Source organism: Podarcis liolepis (genome assembly GCF_965112155.1).
Source record: "Podarcis liolepis genome assembly, chromosome: 16".
In the NCBI taxonomy this organism is placed as follows: domain Eukaryota; kingdom Metazoa; phylum Chordata; class Lepidosauria; order Squamata; family Lacertidae; genus Podarcis; species Podarcis liolepis.
The window spans coordinates 10,544,501-10,563,004 of NC_139567.1; the positions used below are offsets into that span (position 1 = coordinate 10,544,501).

General features: G+C 46.4%; 1 protein-coding gene across 18 annotated transcripts in view; it reads left to right on the forward strand.

Annotated features, from left to right (window-relative positions):
• The window catches only part of CAMK2B (calcium/calmodulin dependent protein kinase II beta), a 194,264-nt gene that overhangs the window by 174,607 nt on the left and 1,153 nt on the right, over nucleotides 1-18,504 (forward strand). For 8 of the 18 annotated variants that reach the window (XM_083480469.1, XM_083480471.1, XM_083480474.1 and 5 more), the window contains 3 exons: nucleotides 12,890-12,965; nucleotides 14,912-15,006; nucleotides 17,679-17,913. In XM_083480469.1, coding sequence (XP_083336595.1) covers nucleotides 12,890-12,965; nucleotides 14,912-15,006; nucleotides 17,679-17,911 — 404 coding nt within the window. In that variant the 3' untranslated portion in view covers nucleotides 17,912-17,913. Of the gene's footprint in view, nucleotides 1-1,155; nucleotides 1,276-2,119; nucleotides 2,249-3,282; nucleotides 3,412-5,200; nucleotides 5,330-6,503; nucleotides 6,633-7,868; nucleotides 7,998-12,889; nucleotides 12,966-14,911; nucleotides 15,007-17,678; nucleotides 17,914-18,504 lie in introns of all 18 variants that reach the window. The other 10 variants (XM_083480467.1, XM_083480478.1, XM_083480481.1 and 7 more) reach the window with 3 other exon arrangements.

Below are 18,504 nucleotides of genomic sequence, written 5' to 3' on the forward strand. Positions count from 1 at the left end.
GCAACAATGAAAAAGGCTCCTCCTACCCCCCCCAAAAAAAAATATTAGGCTGCTTGTGGGAGGAAAATATATGAATCCTTGTGAACCCACATGTGTGGTGAACAACAAAAGAATTGGCTGGGTTCCTGGATTCAAAATGTGGAGCTAACACAAGAGAGTCCCAGTAGCAGAGTTTCAAACTCACAAAAATCAGCAGCACAGTGGAACATTAGGAATATAGGTTGTTAGACTTTTCTTACCCCGTTTACAACACTCCCCTCTTTCTACCCCTTTTGCAAGGAACAGACCACTCCCCGCTAAGCAAGTTTTAAAAGATTTACTTACAGATTCATAGATCTGATACATGTGTTGTTCCATGCGGCTGCAAGGAGAAATACAGGTAGAATACTCCGGTGTATAAAGTGCAGAATATATTTCCAGACGCTCTGGAGTGAGCAAACACATGTCTTTCTTCACTACATGGTGCACGGGGGCGGGGAACAGGAGAGTGTTTTTATGCGTGAGGACTGCGAACTCAGTTTTCATACTGAAAAAATTGCTTGGCTGAGCTTGTGCTTAGAGGCACGCTGCTCCATAATTCTAAGAGTATGTTTCCACACCCCACCATCCAAAGCCGCCATTTTGCACCCGGTTCTCAGTGGTGGATCTTCGTATGCTAGTAAAAAAAGCACACACCAAGCAGATTACACAAGGTTGAATTTGCCCACCCAATTTGGCACTCACACCAGGCCTCAAGAACGTTGCAAACGTGGCACGAGGATAGAGTTGTATCCTATCAGCATCTCTCTTGAATATGCAATGTTCTGAAGATACAACTTTGGCCCTACTCAAAGGAGGCCAAGCTGGGAGGTCAAGTGAGGGGGGATGGAGTTGGGGTAAAGGATTGACAGGGAACAAACCAGCTGAAGCAAACAGATAGTGGAAATCCTCTAGTTAGATGATGCCCTGCCTCCTCTGTGTGTTTTTCTCCTCTTTTAGATTCCATTTTGCCATCCTCTTCTCTTTCTCTGCCGATGTATATTTTGCTTTCCCATTCTCTCTTTTCTCCCATCAGAGCCGCCATTTTTCTTTGGAACTTTTTATTTCTCGCTTTATGGTGTTTGTTTTTCCTTTCCCCCTCCCTCTCTTTTTTCCTCTCTTACCCATTCACATCAGTTAAGGCTGCTGATAATGAGCTTGTAAAAAGCCAGTTGAATCCAGGATCTGTCCCTGAACTTCCTCCCAGTCTGCAGACTTCTCCGATACCATCTGCTGCTGCTGCTGTTGCTGCTGCTTGTAAGTCACAAAGTCCCTGTGCTCCTTTCCCCAACTTTCCACTCAACTGTGGTTGACCCGTCAGTAAATGCCCCAAGACCTTTAGTCATAGGTCCAGTTCAGATGTAATTTTAAACTGTGATTTTAAGTGAACCTGCATGAGCCTCAGGCTTACACACACACACACACACACACACACACACAAACACACACACACACACACACTTACTTCCCCTCTGCTTGTCTTTCACGCACCAGAGGGAGGAGATTGAAAGCATCAGTTCTGGATTTAAAACTAATTGTAGCTACCAGTGATGCTGCAGCTCAGGAAACTATGGTGTTTTTTTATTAAAAAAAAACCTGTTATTTGAGAACAAGCCAGGATCTGAAACTGTGGTTCATAGTGTAAATAAACCATAGTTTCATCTGAATTCAGATGCCATGGGGGACTAAGGTTAGTTTAAAATTGAAAGTAGAAAGGTTTGATATTCTCCTCTAGTATGCAGAAGAGGTTGGGGTATCCATGAGCCGGAGGCACTTGCAGACATTATCACATAGTGGGAACCAGTGGTTTCGCACAACATCTGAACAAGTCATAGGTCTGTCTGTTCTGACAGTGTGGATAAACATTTAGTAAGTGTATGACACTAGTAGCTATAAATAAATGTAAATATAATAACACAATTTGTGTGTTTGTTGAGGAGGGGGCGCTAGATAGTACCTGATGGACACCTTTTCCACCTAATGTTTCCATTTCCTAACCCATGTTCCCGGGTTTGTTCATTCTTCTGTTCTTGTTCCATTATACTTGGTTTCTCTTCCTTCTCTACCTCCCTGCCTCCCTGTCTTTTCTGTCCTGCCTCAGTACCCAAGCTGACTGATGTATTAGGCATGGTGAAAAAGGGATCAGGGGCCCCAGAAGCTGAAGAGTCAAAGATTTTGGTCTCTCCACCCTGCATATCTCCAGCTGTTGCAAACCCTCTACCTCCCCAGTGTAAGTAGCAAGACGGTCTGGGTTTGCAGCACTGGGGGGTTAATTTGGCACAAAATCCCAGAGGGCCTTCATGGTCTCAATAGAATAGGATTGCCATATTTCAAAAGTAAAAATCAGGACACACGAACAGTTGTTGAGCTTTTTCAGACAACCCTCAAAGTTGCTGAGCTTTTTATAGTAAAAGCTACAAGAGTTTTGGAGCTTTTAAAGATATTTTTGGCACAATTTAACTCCATTGCCGGTTTTTCAGGACATTTGCTTGATTTCCGAAAAAATAATCCAGGACACCATTTTTTGAGGTGAATTCGAGGACATGTCCTGGAAAATCAGGACGGATGGCAGCCCTGCCGTAGAGCCTTTCATTAGTTAAACACAACTTGGAATGAAAATACTTTCAAATTTCTTTTTTAAAAATATCTATCTATCTATATCTATATATATATCCATTTATATCCTGTCCTTTTTTTCATCCTAGAACTCAAAGTATATGCCTGGGGTCCTCAAGAGTTTCCCCATCCAGGCACTTTAGCAAGGTGGTGGGCTTCAGGTACAATCAGACCATGGCCTGGCAATGATAAGGCTACATATCTCCCTCTGGGATGTCCCATTGATGCGGGGGCCACCACTGAAAAGGACTTGCCTCAGTGTCGAGGGAACAGAGAAGAAACATGACAATGTATGGTCCATGGTCTGCTGTGTTTTACTCTTTCCTGCTAACGCTGGATCTTCACACAGCAGGGTTGGAATGGCCATAGAGAAGGCTTGTGTGAGCTGGGAGTAAAACATATTAGGGATCTCTTTTTTTTTGAAAAACTAACATGGGTCTTTGCTCCCACACAAAATATTTGAGGAGACCACTGGGCAAATGAAGCTCCAAATTTGTAAATACTAGAAGGAACCCCAAAGCCTTCCTTGCATGCTGTCTTTCTTTGATTCCATTCTCTAGCATGGCTTCCTGGTACTTTTCTTTTCATTTTAAAATTGGGTTTCTTTCCCTGTCTCGCCCTCTCTGCTCCCATCTGTTCCTCTCTCAGCTGCAAAGCTTTCTGATGTATTAGGCATGGTGAAACGGGGCTCTGGGCCACCGGAAGCAGAAGAAGCAAACCCTTCCATCACTTTGCCCTTCCCTCCTTCTGTTGTTGCAAATCCTGTTCCTCTCCAGTGTAAGTAGCATGCGGCACCAGGGACTGCCAAACAGAACTGCTGCTGAGGAGTCTTTCTAGCCATAAAGTAAGGCAGCTGCCCTACTCAGTGTTGCAGGGTCCCTTCCTCGTCCTGAGTTTTGTGCTGCCTAAGGGGTTGACCAGAGTTGTAGTAGTAGTAGTAATAATAATTTATTATTTATACCCTGCCCATCTGGCTGGGCTTCCCCAGCCACTCTGGGCGGCTTCCAAAAAAAATATTAAAATACTGTAATACATCAAACATTAAAAGCTTCCCTAAACAGGGTGGCCTTCAGATGTCTTCTAAAGGTCTGGTAGTTGTTCTTCTCTTTGACATCTGGTGGGAGGGCGTTCCACAGGGAGGGAGCCACTACCGAGAAGGCCCTCTGCCTGGTTCCCTGTAGCTTTGCTTCTCGAGGCAAGCGAACTGCCAGAAGGCCCTAAGTGCTGGACCTCAGTGTCCGGGTAGAACGATGGGGGTGGAGACGGTCCTTCAGAAATACTGGACCGAGGCCGTTTAGGGCTTTAAAGGTCAGCACCAACACTCTGAATTGTGCTTGGAAACGTACTGGGAGCCAACGTAGGTCTTTCAAGACCGGTGTTATGTGGTCTCAGCGGCCGCTCCCAGTCACCAGTCTAGCTGCCACGTTCTGGATTAGTTGTAGTAGTCCAAACCATCTGAAAGGCACCAGGTTGCAAAAGGGCTCTGTACGCCAGGAATCAGCAACCTTATCAAAGGATGGGCCGGTCGACGTTCTGTCTGTCAGAGGATGGGCCGGAGCGTGTGCGCATGCGCTCTCTTTTGGGTCAGAGGAGTGTGCGTGCACACATGCTATTTCCGGTGCTCCTCCGACCCAGAAGTGCGCCGGAAATAGCGTGTGCGCGTGCACACAGGTACTTCTCCATCCCACACGTGTGTGCACATGCTATTTCCTGCACACATCTGGGTTGTGGGAGCGCCCGTGCACAGGTGCCATCAACCTGGAAGTCGGTCCCCACGCTACACAGGTAAGAGCGGCGGGGGTCGCCATGGGCCGGTTACACAAGCCTCGTGGGTTGCTACCGGTCCTTGGGCCTTAGGTTGTCCAACCCCTGGTGTATGCAATCAGAAAAGAGGACTGTAGTGTTAAGACATGGTTGTATCAGGCTTGATACCCTGAATAAGCAACTCCATACAGTGGTACCTCGGGTTAAGTACTTAATTCGTTCTGGCGGTCCGTACTTAACCTGAAACTGTTCTTAACCTGAAGCACCACTTTAGCTAATGGGGCCTCCTGCTGCTGCCGATTTCTGTTCTCAACCTGAAGCAAAGTTCTTAACCTGAAGCACTATTTCTGGGTTAGCGGAGTCTGTAACCTGAAGCATATGTAACCTGAAGCATATGTAACCCGAGGTACCACTGTATTTACGTAACTAGGAATCGCAACATTATTTTGCTCTTACATTTTTGCTTTCTAACCCAAGTCATTCTTGGGATAATCTGGGTAATCCCAAATAATTCTGTACTCTGCTTGTCCCATCGTTCTGGCCAAGGCAACATTTCCCCCCATGATGGCAGAGAAAAAAGAACCAACAGCCCCTGAATAACCAAGGGATCTTTAGTGTCTCGGGAACTTTATGAACATCTGAACAAATGTAGACACTGATGCAAGCTACGTGAAAAGTCCCTCCCCCAAGCAGATTCCTTTCTCTAAACTCCCTCCTCCTTGTTCTTTATTGTGTATTCATTCCCCACCCCATTACTTTTCTGTTTAGTTTTCTCATATTTCTCTCCCTCCTCCCACCCTAGCTGCCAAACTGTCTGATGTATTAGGCATGGTGAAAAAGGGGTCTGGGCCTCCAGGGGCTGAAGAGTCAAAGCCTTCCATCCCTCTGCCTAGCCCATCTCCAGGGGCTGCAAATCCTCTTCCTTTCCAGTGTAAGTAGCAGGCATTGCCTGCATGTAGCTGGAGTATTGCAAGCACCCTGTAGAATCCTTATGGGTTTTCCCCTCTTTTTGTTTTTCCTTGAAAAGAAAGGCCTTGCACTTTGAACAGGGGCAGTTTCGCTGGGTGGTACAGTACAGGGCTTAGCTGCACCATCAGTGAATAAGGACTCAGCTACATTAGTAAAGAAACAACGATTTGAATGCACTATAAGCATACAACAACAGATGGCAGCAGAGAGCAGGAAATTTTTACAGGTGTTTTCCCATAGAGTTTTTTTATTTTGTTATAACGATTTAATTTCCTACTTATTTGGAGCGTTTTTTCCTGTGTGTAGATCCACCCTAAGAATGGTTGCTTCAGAGCTAGTGGAGTTTAGATTGTTGCCCTGAATAAATTATGCTCATATGTGCAGGCAGCAGAGAACCCCAGAGTGATATACCCACTCCATACCTCAAGTGGAAATATCCTTAAATGTATTAGATCAGTCCAAGCTCCTTCATTCCCTTCCAGGAACCACATGCCAATGGTGAGTGGGGCCAGAGGCAAAAGTGGGCAGAGCAACGAGTGCGAATTTTGCCCTTCTCCATTAGTTTCTAAATGCACATCCCTCTCTATTCTCCATCCAGGCAAGCAAGAAGCATTATCAGAGTTCGGGGACACATTCCAGCCACATTAAAAACACCCAAGGAGGGTGCAAGTGGTGGCTGCTGAGTTCTACCTCAAAGGGGGAAAACAGTCTTATTATAAATTATTATAAGGTCTGATCACAAAACTCTACCACTCCAGCCTGTTTGTATGCTTATACTTTAGGCAAGTCCCCTCTTCCCCTCCATCTCATTTGTAGTCTGGAGCAGTCTAATTCAGGACTAGTTTTACCTTGTAATGGGCAAGTTGTTGAGACTAATCCTGAGTTATTTCTCTCCTATCTACTCAGTTTTAAAAGTTGAGGGACTATTTGCACTGAAAATAATTCTAGGAAGAATATTGCTTGCATTGTTACTAAGTTATGGAATGATGGGACTCCAATCCTGTCAAGTTCTCCTCCTTGACCCAATTCTCTTTGCCTGTTTTCTAGTCCTTTCCTCCTTGCTTTCATTTCTTTCTGCTTGTTGCCTTTTGTGTGTTTTTTCTCACCTCTCCCTCCTCTCATCTCTTCTACCCCAGCTGCAAAACTCTGTGATGTATTAGGCATGGTGAAAAAGGGCTCTGGGCTTCCTGAAGGCGAAGAGCCAAAGTCCTCCATCACCCTTCCATGCCCACCTTCAGGTGCTGCCAACCCTCTTCCTCCCCAGTGTAAGTAGTGTGGTGTCACTGGGATTTCTTGTCCCTGGACTGGTGCAGGCCATGCCTTCAGGGATGTTCCAGCAGCCTAGTGTGGCAGCTGGCACTGCTTTGCCTCCCTTTGACTCTAATGTGCAAGCTCTACAGCTCATGTGGCACAATACGTCTTGGGGGCTTTTGCATAGCTTTTTTTATTCATAGAACCATAGAGTTGAATGAGGATTAGTTGGTCATCTGGAACAGGAAAGGGGAGCCTATGCACCCCCCTCCCCAAATACTACTGGACTACAAGTTCCATAACCCCTGACCATTTGCTATGCTGACTGGGGCTGATGGGAACTCAAATCCAACATTTGGAGTACCACATGTTCTCCATTCCTGATCTAGAGCAGCCTGCTGCTCATTAAAGGCAACCAAAAGCTAGAGCATCTTCAACAGATGCTGGTCTGTTTGAAGATGCCTATCACAGGAGAATTCACTATCCCTCTAGTTAATTTATTCCATTGTTGAACTGCTCTCACCTGTTGAGAAGTTTCTCCTAATGTCCAGTTGAAATCTGTTCTTCAACTTAAACCCCTTAGGTCTAGTCTTGCCTTCTGGGGCAGCAGAGAATAAGTATTTGCCCTTTTCTGTGCGACAGCCCTTCCAAGTATTTGAAGAGTGCTATCATGTCCTCTCAGCCTTTTCTTCTCCAGGCTTAGCAGATCCATAAACTTGGAAGAACTGACTTTACCTGCTTTTACTGAATGCTCTTGGCTCTCCCTAACCATGTGGAGGCTATGCACAAGCTCAGACCACCTTACAAAAATCTTGCAGCAAGCTCTGTACAAAGAGCTTGCAGATTCGGTTTGTTCTATGCAAATAAAGTGTGATACACAATAAGGTTCTCACCTTACCAATCATGGTTGGTTTCAGCAAAACAAATAATGATCCCTAATTCAGACATAATTCTAAGCCAGGGATTATGGTTGCATGGAGAGGAGCAAAACAGATAGCTGTGTTCACAGTAAACCACAAAATAATGGTTTCCTGTAATGTGAGCATTGAGCTACTCTTTAGAAAGTGCTATTGCCTTCTTCATTGGTTAGAGTAGAATAGGAGACACTGTTCACCTTGAATTCTTTCTTAGTCGCTCTCCTTTATCTGACCCCTTTCTTTCCCTTGTTTTTCTAGTCCCTCTCCACTCTCCCATTCATTCGTGTTTTATTATTATTCTCTCCGTGCCTTCTTTCATCTGTCTCACACCAGCTGCCAAGTTGTCTGATATTCTAAGCATGGTGAAACGGGGCTCTGGAGCCCCAGAAGCTGAGGGGCCACAGCCAGCTGTCACCCAGCTTTTCCCAATTCCACTCATCCCAAATCCTCTGCCTTCAGATCGTAAGTAGCATGGTTTCGTGGCCTGCAGCTCTGAGCCCCACTTTGTTCTGTTCAGACCCCAGGGAAGATTCTGTTCTCTTTATTACACTGTAGGTGTGAAATAAATAGCCTAATGGGTATTGCTGCATGGCTTCACATGAAAACACTTCACTTCAGTGAGCAAATAGCTATGCTTGTGTGAATGCAGGCTAACAGAGAAAGTGCATTAAATGCATGGCACAAGCTGAAAATCAAGGTTGCATTGTGGGAGAAGCATTGTGTTTAAAGCCTGGGACATTGCAGATACTGATTTACGATGCTCTTGCTGTGTGTTTAAACAAATAATGGGCATGGGACTGGGCATCTTCCCTCCATCTTTTCTCCCAGAGGTCCAAACACTGCACTTGTTCTCCTTTCTGTCCATTTGGAGGCATGTTGTTTGAAGAAAGGTTCAGGCCGGAGGGTGCACTATGGTGCACGTCCTACTTCCTCCCTAAAGCCAGTCTGTCTTCTGCCTCAAGGGGATAGTCACGGGTTCAGTCACAGTTGCAGTCCTGGTAAATATGGGAATCAAACCGGGTAGTGTGAGGTCTTAGTTTAAGACCACTAGTAAAGACACGTGCCGATTGGGAAAAGCCAAATGAAAGCCATACTTTGGGAATTGTGTGGTCTGATATTCTGATCTTAGGTGTGATCTCTGGCTGTGTTAGCATGTAGAAGAATAAGAAGAAGAGTTTGGATTTGATATCCCGCCTTTCACTCCCCTTCAGGAGTCTCAAAGCGGCTAACATTCTCCTTTCCCTTCCTCCCCCATGGCTTAACATTAGGAAGATGAGCTGTAGCAAGCCTCAGGCTCACACGTTCCCCCCTTCTCCACCTGGGCTGGATTATGGCAAATGAATTACGTTTTCAAGGGTGGAATTCATTGGTTATAACGGAACACATGAATGGCTCCCATAATGCATGTTTTCTCAGAACTCTCATTTCGGGCTAGGTGATATCTGCTTTCCAACATCGTAATATACCGCCAGCTAATATTATGGTATAATACGGCATAAACTACATGATACGGTGGCATACTAAGATGTCAGAAAGTTGGCAGGGAGGAAGAAGGCAGTTGCCGGCCACGCAGACAATTAGCATCACCATGTGCGACTTCTGCCTCTTCCTATTGAGGCTGGGCGAGCAAAGCCGCTGCCTCCTCCAGCCCCCGCCCACCCGTGCTAAGGCACCTGAGGCAGCCCCATGAAATGTTCTGTTCCTGCGGCTGGCCCAGCCGCCTATAATAGCAGTGAACAACATAAATCAGCAATAAAATTATATTCATTAAAAAGTGTACAAACTGCATTACCAAAAATAGGTTCTGGCTGATCAAGTCTTCTCCAAAGTAGCACACCTACAGAGGATGTTTTGTTCTTGCTGCTGTTGCATCGAGCACTGAAAGTGCGCAGCTTTTTTGCTGCACCTAGTAGCAACTGCAGGGGAGATGCAGAAAAAGTGGTTTGTTTTCTCCACGGGATTGTGAGTCACAAGGTCTCAGGCCATCTCCCTCCGGCCTGAACTTTCTTTCCCCTGCTGAAAACCTGGGAGTCCCGGGCAGCGGTGTTGGTTTACAGGGCTGAATAACAGCTTGGCACATTTGCAGCTGGAGGGAGACACCAGCAAACATGAGCTGAGATGCCACACAACTAGTGCTAGGACAGGGCATAGGGAGAAGTCTCATTTCAAAGCAGAAGCAGGCATGACTGGCAAGCTCACAGGTAAGAACTGGATTTGTTGGAAAGTTAAAGGCACCCCCCCCCCCGAGACTAGGTTTATTTTCAAGGAGAAATGTGTAGCTGGATAGGATCAGGATAGTACCGTCTTTCATTGCTTGCTGGTTTCTTTAAGGCTTACTATATATTTTCAACCTAGGCTAGTCTTACTATTAGGCAGCTGATTTGGGGTGTCATGAAAGGGCATTTTTACTGCCAGGCAGTGGTGCTTGTGAGATGTTCTGCTGGCCTTGAGGACTCTCCAACTTGATGAGAGGTGGGAGAGCAGCATTTCTGCTCCTCTTCATCCAGCAAAATAGTTTCAACAAAATATTTACGATCACTTCATGTGAATGAATTATCCATTTACATGTTTTGCTTTAAACTGCTTTAAAGAGTTCTCGCCCGCTCTTTCCCAGAGCCATCCTGTGCATGTTTACCTGGAAGTAAGTCCCTCTTGTGTTGAATATAGCTTCCTCCCAGATAAATGTGCACAGAATTGCAACCTCAATTCATTTTTCTGTGGGGATGGATCATTCTAATCCATACATTGGTGATTATAGGTGCAGAAGTGGGCAGGATAGGATGTGGTTTTATTTTGGAGGGGGAAAGCACTGTCTCATACATTCACATTTTTATGGGATACAGAGGGATGCAAACAAACAGAAGGAAGTTCATTAGGGGTTTTTTAAACATAATTTTGTTAATCTAGATTTTCAAGATAGCCTGCAAAAGAGAACCATAAAACAGATCAAAGGCATCAGAAGCAAAAGCAACAGTAAAAATACAAAAAGCAGTAGATATAAAATCAGTTAAAATCCTGGGTAATCTTTATTTTTTAATGTCTAAAATGTGGCCACATTTTAAGGAAGTTCATTAGTGAGAGGGGCAGTCTATTATGCTTTGAACATAGTGGGGGCAATTTTGCAGTTGCAATTAATAGATTAACCCAAAAGTCTGTATAATTACTCCACTGGGGTTGTGCCTAGACTATATTATGGGACGTCTGCTACACGATTCACTACTTTTTCTTTTCTTTTAAAAAGGTAAGTGCAGCTGGGGGAAGCGATTCAGAATGGGACTCCAATGCTGGGGAAAGGAAAGGGTTACATTTCCCCCTTTGCAGCTTTCCCCAGGTTTAACCCCCCCCCAAAAAAAGCAACTTTAATATATTAAGTTGTGGGAAAGGGCCTGCTCTCATTTCACATTATAGTGTTATATTCAGTGATGCCTTTGCCTTTGCAGAAAGTACTCCTGCAAGTTGGGACACCAGATTTTTGATGATACCTCTTATAAGCACATACCAGCTGCTTGTGAGAGTTGATTTACTATTCAAAAAAGAATGGGGTGTGGTGAAGAGGGCTGCAGTAGGGGTGTGTGTGTGTGTGTGTGTGTGTGTGTGTGTGTGTTTGCGCATGCGAGTGGGGCAGTGATAAGCAAAAACCAGGTGCCCTGATGTAAGTACTTTCCACTATGGCAGATCTACCATTGGATATGACCCAAACATAACAGATTTTCTTTAAAGCCAAACCACTTAGAAGCTTGTTTTATGTTCCTTGAAAGAATCCCCTCAACACATACGCAGTATAAACATGGGCGTACAAGTAGCCCCTGCATGCCTAAGAATCAGGAGTGCTCACAAAGCAAAGAATCAGCCCAGGTAAACTCAGATGTTCAAGAACAACTAACTGATACCTTCCCATTTGCTCATTTGCATGCATATCATCTTCTGTCATGCACATGTTTGAGAAACATGAGCTAAAGATTAACATTAGTTCAGGCAGGGGAATCGTCCTGAGCCACCTTGAGTAAAAGTGGCAAGTTTGCATTTGTAATAGGCCTGTGGGGGAGAGGTACCAGATCAAAGGCAAGATTATGTCAGTAGATGAAATTTAAAATGAACAAGAGAGAAGGATGTCAGCAGTATAATTATAGCTTGAAAGAGAGGCATTTATGGGACCAATTACACAGAGCCCGGGTCCATGAGCTTTCTTGGATCAGTTTTGCTGCAAGCTGGGGAAACACAGGAGATCTAGGGAAGAGTTGTGTGAAGATGGAAGTTTGATTGAAGCATTCAATTCTAAAGCATTTACGTGCTTTAGAAAAGGGAGTCAAGCGTCTCTTTCCGTAGACCATTAACATGCTTGGCAAGCCATATTTTCTAAGCCCTTGGCTAAGGTGGACATTGAATCCCTGTCACTCAGATCCACAAGTGGCACTTTTGTCAAATGGGACCAACTTGTCCACAAAATGTGGGTGGGGTCTTTGTTGCTTGAGATTCTCCAGGTCTGCTAGTCTTCCTATGCAGCTCTCCTTGCCCAGTCATACATATGGGTTCTGCACCTATTCAAACTTTCTAGAGGCTAGAATTTAGAAGGGCTTCCCACCTCCACCCTTATGGGTGCCCACTTCCCAACTTCCCACTCAGTTCTGTTAATGGGAGTCTAGGATTCAAGTGGGAGGCGATTGGGGGTTACGTCAAGGCACAGCAAGCGTGAGTGGAGTGGATTCTCCAGGCCCCATGAGGGCACAAGTTTCCAAATGCTTCTGCTCCCAAGAGGTGACCTTGGCAAGGCCACCGACACCATCTCCGCCACTTGGGATCTGCATTATTCATAGCACTTGCTCTAACTGGGTCGCTTGGGTGCCTTGCAAATTCCAGCATCTCTCCAGATCTCCTCCTATATGTTCTGGTTACAGAGGTACTTGGTGGTTTTAGTCTGCGTCATTGTGGGAGAATCGTGGGCAGTTTCAGAACGGGAGGAAAGTAATACTTTTGCTGTAGCGTGTTTGTGGTGAATAAGGGATATAATATTGCCCTGCTGAAAGCTATCAGTATTTTCTGGTTTCCTAAGAGTGAGCCTAGATCTGCACTGTGTCACTGTTTCTTACCATATGTGCTTGGCCATTTGCATCCTGTTCTTTCAAGGTATGGTACTCTGCATATGTCATGTAAGCCTCCTTACAAGATCTCACCGTGGAGAAGTGGTTCATATAAACTCCCAGAACAAAGGAGCGAGGCATGAAAGGACACTTAAGGCTGTTAGTTTTCTGCTAGGGCCTGGAGACCTACAGGGAATCTGCTCTCACTGACGTTGTGTATGTCTCCTCTTCCTTCTCTCCTCTCTCTCTCCCTTCGGATCTTTCCTCCACTTGTAGCCCGCAAGCAGGAAATCATAAAGATTACAGAGCAGCTGATTGAGGCTGTGAACAATGGGGACTTTGAGGCATATGCGTAAGTAGACGGGATGTTTGGTTTCACTAAAATACTGGGCTCAAAACCCAGTTTTACATGTCTTTGCATTCGTTAATGTATACAGTGCCCTTCATCTGCAGATTTAATCTGGTCACTATGCCACTTGTTATTTTAAATCTGGGGGGGGGGGGGGAGGATGACCTAGAATCCTAGAGTTGGAAGGGGCCTCTGGGATCATCTAGTCCAACCTTCTGCATTGGAGGAATGTGATGCTTGAACTCACAACCCTGAGATTAAATCTCTACCACCTGTGTTATCCCAGAGCTACCTGTGGGCTTCCAAATGTTGCCACAGGAGGAAGTGCCATATCTTTCATGTCCCCACCAGGAATCTTAAAAAATAAGTTTGCTGGCTAGTTTTTGAGCAGGTCTGTCTTCTTCATGCAAAATAAAAGTAGCTGTAGATTTTAAGGTGAGGTTCTCCCATTCATTACCCAATAGCCATAGGAAACGCATTTGAGAACATTGCGCTTGCTCTGAAACATGGCAGTTGGGCTTGTCCTGGGGGATATGTTCCTCTCACTCTTGCCATTCAGAAATATGATTAGCCATTAGCTCACTGTGTCAATCAGTGATGCTCCCAATAAATAGTCTCATTTATTTTACATTCTACATTTATATCTTGTCTTTCTTCCACCATGGAACCCAAAGGAGCTGTGCTACATGTGGTCCCAAGGCAGTCTCCCCCATCTAGGCACTGACCAGACCTGGATTTGCTTAGCTTCAGCAAGGTGGTGGCCTCGTGTGACTTTAGCCCATATCCTTGAACCCCCCCCCCCCCGAGTTTTAATGAGGACACTCTCCAACAAATTTCACTTTGATTACTGACTTCTTTTTTTTACCTCCCTCACAATTGCCTTTATACCTGCCTCGCTGAGCCACTTGGTATAGCCAAACAGTCTCATCTACATAGGAGTTGATGTTCGTAAAACTCTCTTGGTTATTCCTTGTTGGGCTTCTGACTTTTCCTAATTGGAGTTTGAGTATCACAAGTCACTTGGATTGGTCCCTTTCTGCACATTGATAAAATTGGTACAGGTTTGAGTGGACCCAATCTAAAGGCACAAATTAGCCACCGCTTCCAAAGTTTTTGAGCTACAATCATATGAGCAAAGAGCAACTCAGCAGTACCTCTTTTACTGTCAGAGAAGCACATTTTGACATCCATAATCAGTTTCTTGAGATGATGCAGCCCAGCAGTTTATTGGATCATATTTACTTGTTTATTTTGGATGTTTATTTATCCAACTCCTTTCTCAGTTAGATAGATCTTTTCCTGTCTTGGTAGATGCATTCTGTGGAACACAATAGCTCAGGCTTCCTGAGCTTTGATGGAAAATGAAAGAGATTTCTGGGTATCTAGGCCTTTAGACCAGCCCTGAACACAAAGGTAGAACATAGCTGTATTGGCTCTTAGCCGCTGATAACCTTATCAGAATCAGAAGGATGTTTATTTGCATCAGCCACTAGCCATAGCAATAAAATAAAATGTACTGAAGATAGAGGTAAAAACTTAACACTGGAAAATACATTTTGGGGGTTTACACCAATAATCAAATAATAGATCTTATTCTAACAGCCCCTACTAAAAACCTTGCAGTTTTTGGTATCACCTGATCTTCTTGATCTGCTAAAAGAAAGGACACAGTAGCAATGGTTGAGCGACCCGACATGGACAATAGTAGAGGGGTAATAACCTCGCTCCTCAAATCTTTATAGAGAGCGCAAGCCAGAAGCACACGAGCCACTGACTCAATGCTGCCATCTCCACGGGGACATAACAATTATTTCCAGCGGAATTTTTTGAAATCGATTTTAAGTCATACAGATGACTTAAGGGCTGATAACCCTATCCTTCACTGGTAGCCTTATGCCTCCATGTGGCACTGCTAGTAAGGCATCTCTCTGTGTTTCCTGCCTGTCTAGAAAAATATGTGATCCAGGCCTAACTTCATTCGAACCAGAAGCCTTGGGCAACCTTGTTGAAGGGATGGACTTCCACAGATTTTATTTTGAAAACTGTAAGTATATCTTGTTGCATGTAAGATATGGGAGGGAGAAAGTCTTCCTGTCCACTGACAGGAGTTTTCCGCCACTTCTCTTCCCAACTCAGGAACATAACTGCATAAGGAATGACATTTGGCAGCTCCTTTGTCCTTGGAAGGTTCCTACTTCTTTACTTTTCCCTTCAACCAGCTTACCGTATTTTTCGCTCTAGAGGACGCACTTTTCCCCCTCCAAAAATGAAGGGGAAATGTGTGTGCATCCTATGGAGCAAATGCAGGCTTTCGCTGAAGCCTGGAGAGTGAGAGGGGTCAGTGCGCACCGACCCCTCTCGCTCTCCAGGCTTCAATAAGCTATCTGCAAGCCTTCGGAGCGCGGCGGGAGTGCCCGCCGCGCTCCCAAGGCTTGCAGATAGCAGCCTGGTCCCTGAAGCCTGGGGAGCACTTTGCAGCGCACCCCGGGCTTCGGGTAGATATCCGCAAGCTTTGGGAGCCCGGCGGGAACTCCCGCTGGGCTCCCAAGGCTTGCGGATAGCAGCCTGCATCCCGAAGCCCGGAGAGCGCAGAGCTGGGCTCTCCAGGCTTCGGGCAACTATCCGCAAGCCTTCTGAGCGTGGGGGAGTTTCCGCCGGGCTCTGAAGGCTTGCGGATAGCAGCCTGTTCTGGGGGCTGGGGTCGGGGGAAGCTCGGGCTTCCCCCGCCCCAGCCCCGCGCCTGGAGGGGAAAATATTTTTTCCCCTTTATTCCCCCCCCCCCCAAAAAAAAACTAGGTGCGCCCTATGGGCCAGTGTGCCCTATAAAGCGAAAAATATGGTATATTGGTTGTGGGGACAGGTGACGTATGAGTGCTTGCTTAATTATTTGTTTATTTATAGAGAAAGTTTATAACCCGCTCATCATCAAAGGGTGAATCCAGACTGTCACTATTTTGCAGGAGGGATTCAAGGGCATACTGGAACTTCAGGTTTGCACCAATGAATTGAAGTTCTCTGTCACTCCAGTGCAAACAGAAGACTTTCACATTAGGAATGTGATGGGAAATGCACTGAAAAGTGTGGAATGAATGAATGATTAACAGGAAGATGCATTAACACCCTGCAAGCAAATCAGGGTGAATGCTCATTAGTGTACTGTAAACAAATATGAAGGAATCCTCAGTAGAAACTGGCCACAAGTCTGACTTACACACAAGTTGTGTGAAAGCAAATCAGAACAAAGGCTGACTGAATAGGTTGTCTGGAGGAGCCTCACATCAATCACCGAGTGGGCAGACCATAAAAATGTATTAATACCTAATGAAACAATCTTAAACAAATTCAACTGATTACCACAATAAATCAACATTTCATCACAGCAGTGCAAGAGTGGGGAAAAAACCCTCCTCTAGTAAACTAACTCCTTAAGTCTCCTCCTACCCCTGGCTCCTTCCCAGGCAACCTGAGACTTCTTTGCCTTGCCTGTCTCTGCTCTGCCCTCTTCATACCGCTGCTGGTTCTGGGAGACCAGAGGGGGTGAGGAGCTGGTCATAGCAGGAGGGAAGGATTCATTGGCTTCTTCAGCAGCCTGAAGGCGTCATCTCTGCCTTTTGGCCCCACCTCCTATCCTGCCTCTGAGTCTGGATGGCTCTCTGCCACAGCCTCTTCCTGCTCCCTCTTCTCCCTCTGACCACTCATCACGGTCCCACCACCAATCCCCTGGCTACTGCCTCCCACCACTCCTCTGCATCCAGCCAGTCCATGGCACCCAGTGGCCTCAGTAAATGTCTTTACCAGCTTCTTAAAACCCATCAGGGTTGGCATCAACCAGGAATCTGTGAGGGGAGGGTGTTTCACAGTTGGGACGCTAATATAGAGAGCACCCTCTCATGTGGGTGCCACATACCACACCATCAACAAACGTTGCAGTAGTGTTAAGAAAGTGTCTCCACTTGATCTCAAATGTTTGGGTTGGGGAAGTACTCTGGTTCATTCCCTGCCATCTCCAGCTAAAGAGATCAGGTAATGAGGAAACCCCTGTTCCACCTAAGACCCCAGGAAGCTGCTGCTGGTCTGCGCAGGCAATACTCAGCTAGATGCAGTAGCAGCAATTGTAAGGGAGCTTGCCCTCCTGACACAAGCTTTGCTGCTACTTACCTAGATAGGGCTGGGGCAGGGTACGGCAGTGGCAAGGTCAGAGCTGTGCAGTTGCGCCTGTGGTTGTGCCACCACCAACTCGTTCACCAATTCTTATAGTATCTTCCCAGGTGTGCCAGCCTAATTCCTTCCTACTCAGCTGAACAGAACGCAAACCCTTACTTTCTGGTGAAGTAATCTAGTAATCAACAAGCAAATTCAAAGAGTTGCCCCCTCAGGGGTTGTGTTTTCCTTGAAAAAGGGTGGGGGGGAGGGAATGACCCTGTTTTCATCCATTAACTGGCGTATACTTTCCTCTCCATCCATCCTTACACATTGCCATATCCTTTGCTCCTTGCCTGCATCCGTATCTGAAACTGTTGTCTGGCTCCAGAGCAGGGGTGGGAGCCATCACTCAGTGACAGCGTTGAGTTCTTATTTAAGTCAGGGTTACTCACTTCATCTGTTAGCACACGACAGCATAGGGGAAGGAAAGTAACTGTAAGCATGAACATCGGCCCTTCTGCGACAAGCCCATCCCCACAAACTCACTCTCGTTTCCTGTTCCTGCCCTTCCAGTGTTATCTAAGAACAACAAGCCCATTCACACAACCATCCTGAACCCTCATGTGCACGTCATTGGGGAAGATGCAGCCTGCATTGCCTACATCCGCCTGACGCAGTACATTGATGGGCAGGGCCGCCCTCGCACTTGCCAGTCGGAGGAGACCCGTGTCTGGCACCGCCGCGATGGCAAGTGGCAGAATGTCCACTTCCACTGCTCGGGAGCACCTGTGGCACCACTCCAGTGAAGGTAAGACCAGGGGCATCTCGCCCATAGAGGCAAGTGGCGCGGGGCACCAGGGCGCCAAGTTCTGGAGGGCACCAGGGAAGAGGCGGAGGCTGGGCGCGGCGCCTCCCGGGATCAGCTCACTGCCCTTGCCCGCCTCGCTGAAGCAGCGCCATGCCCGAAGCCTCCGCCTCTTCCCCGCTGGAGGAGCCACCCTCTAGCCGCTGCCCACCTCCTCCAGCCCCCCAAAGCTGCCGACAGTGCTGTAAAATGGTCAGCAACTCTGGGAAACGGGGGGGGGGGGGACGACGCCGGAAGGATCTTTGCTCCTTGGCACCATATATACTTAAGATGGCCCTGGGTAAGACCAAGGCAAGGAGGGGTGGGGGACCATTTCCAGCATTTTCCAGGAGGTGACTCTCAGTGGTGGGTGGGGACAGAGGCTAAACTAGGTGGTGAGGTGGTTAGAATCATAGAGTTCGAAGGCAGCCCCTAGGGTCATCTAGTCCAAACTGCTGGAATGCAGGAATCTCAGCTAAAGCATCCCTGACAGGTGGCCATCCAACCTCTGCTTAGAAACCTCCAGGGAAGGAGAGTGCGCCACCTTCCGAGGGA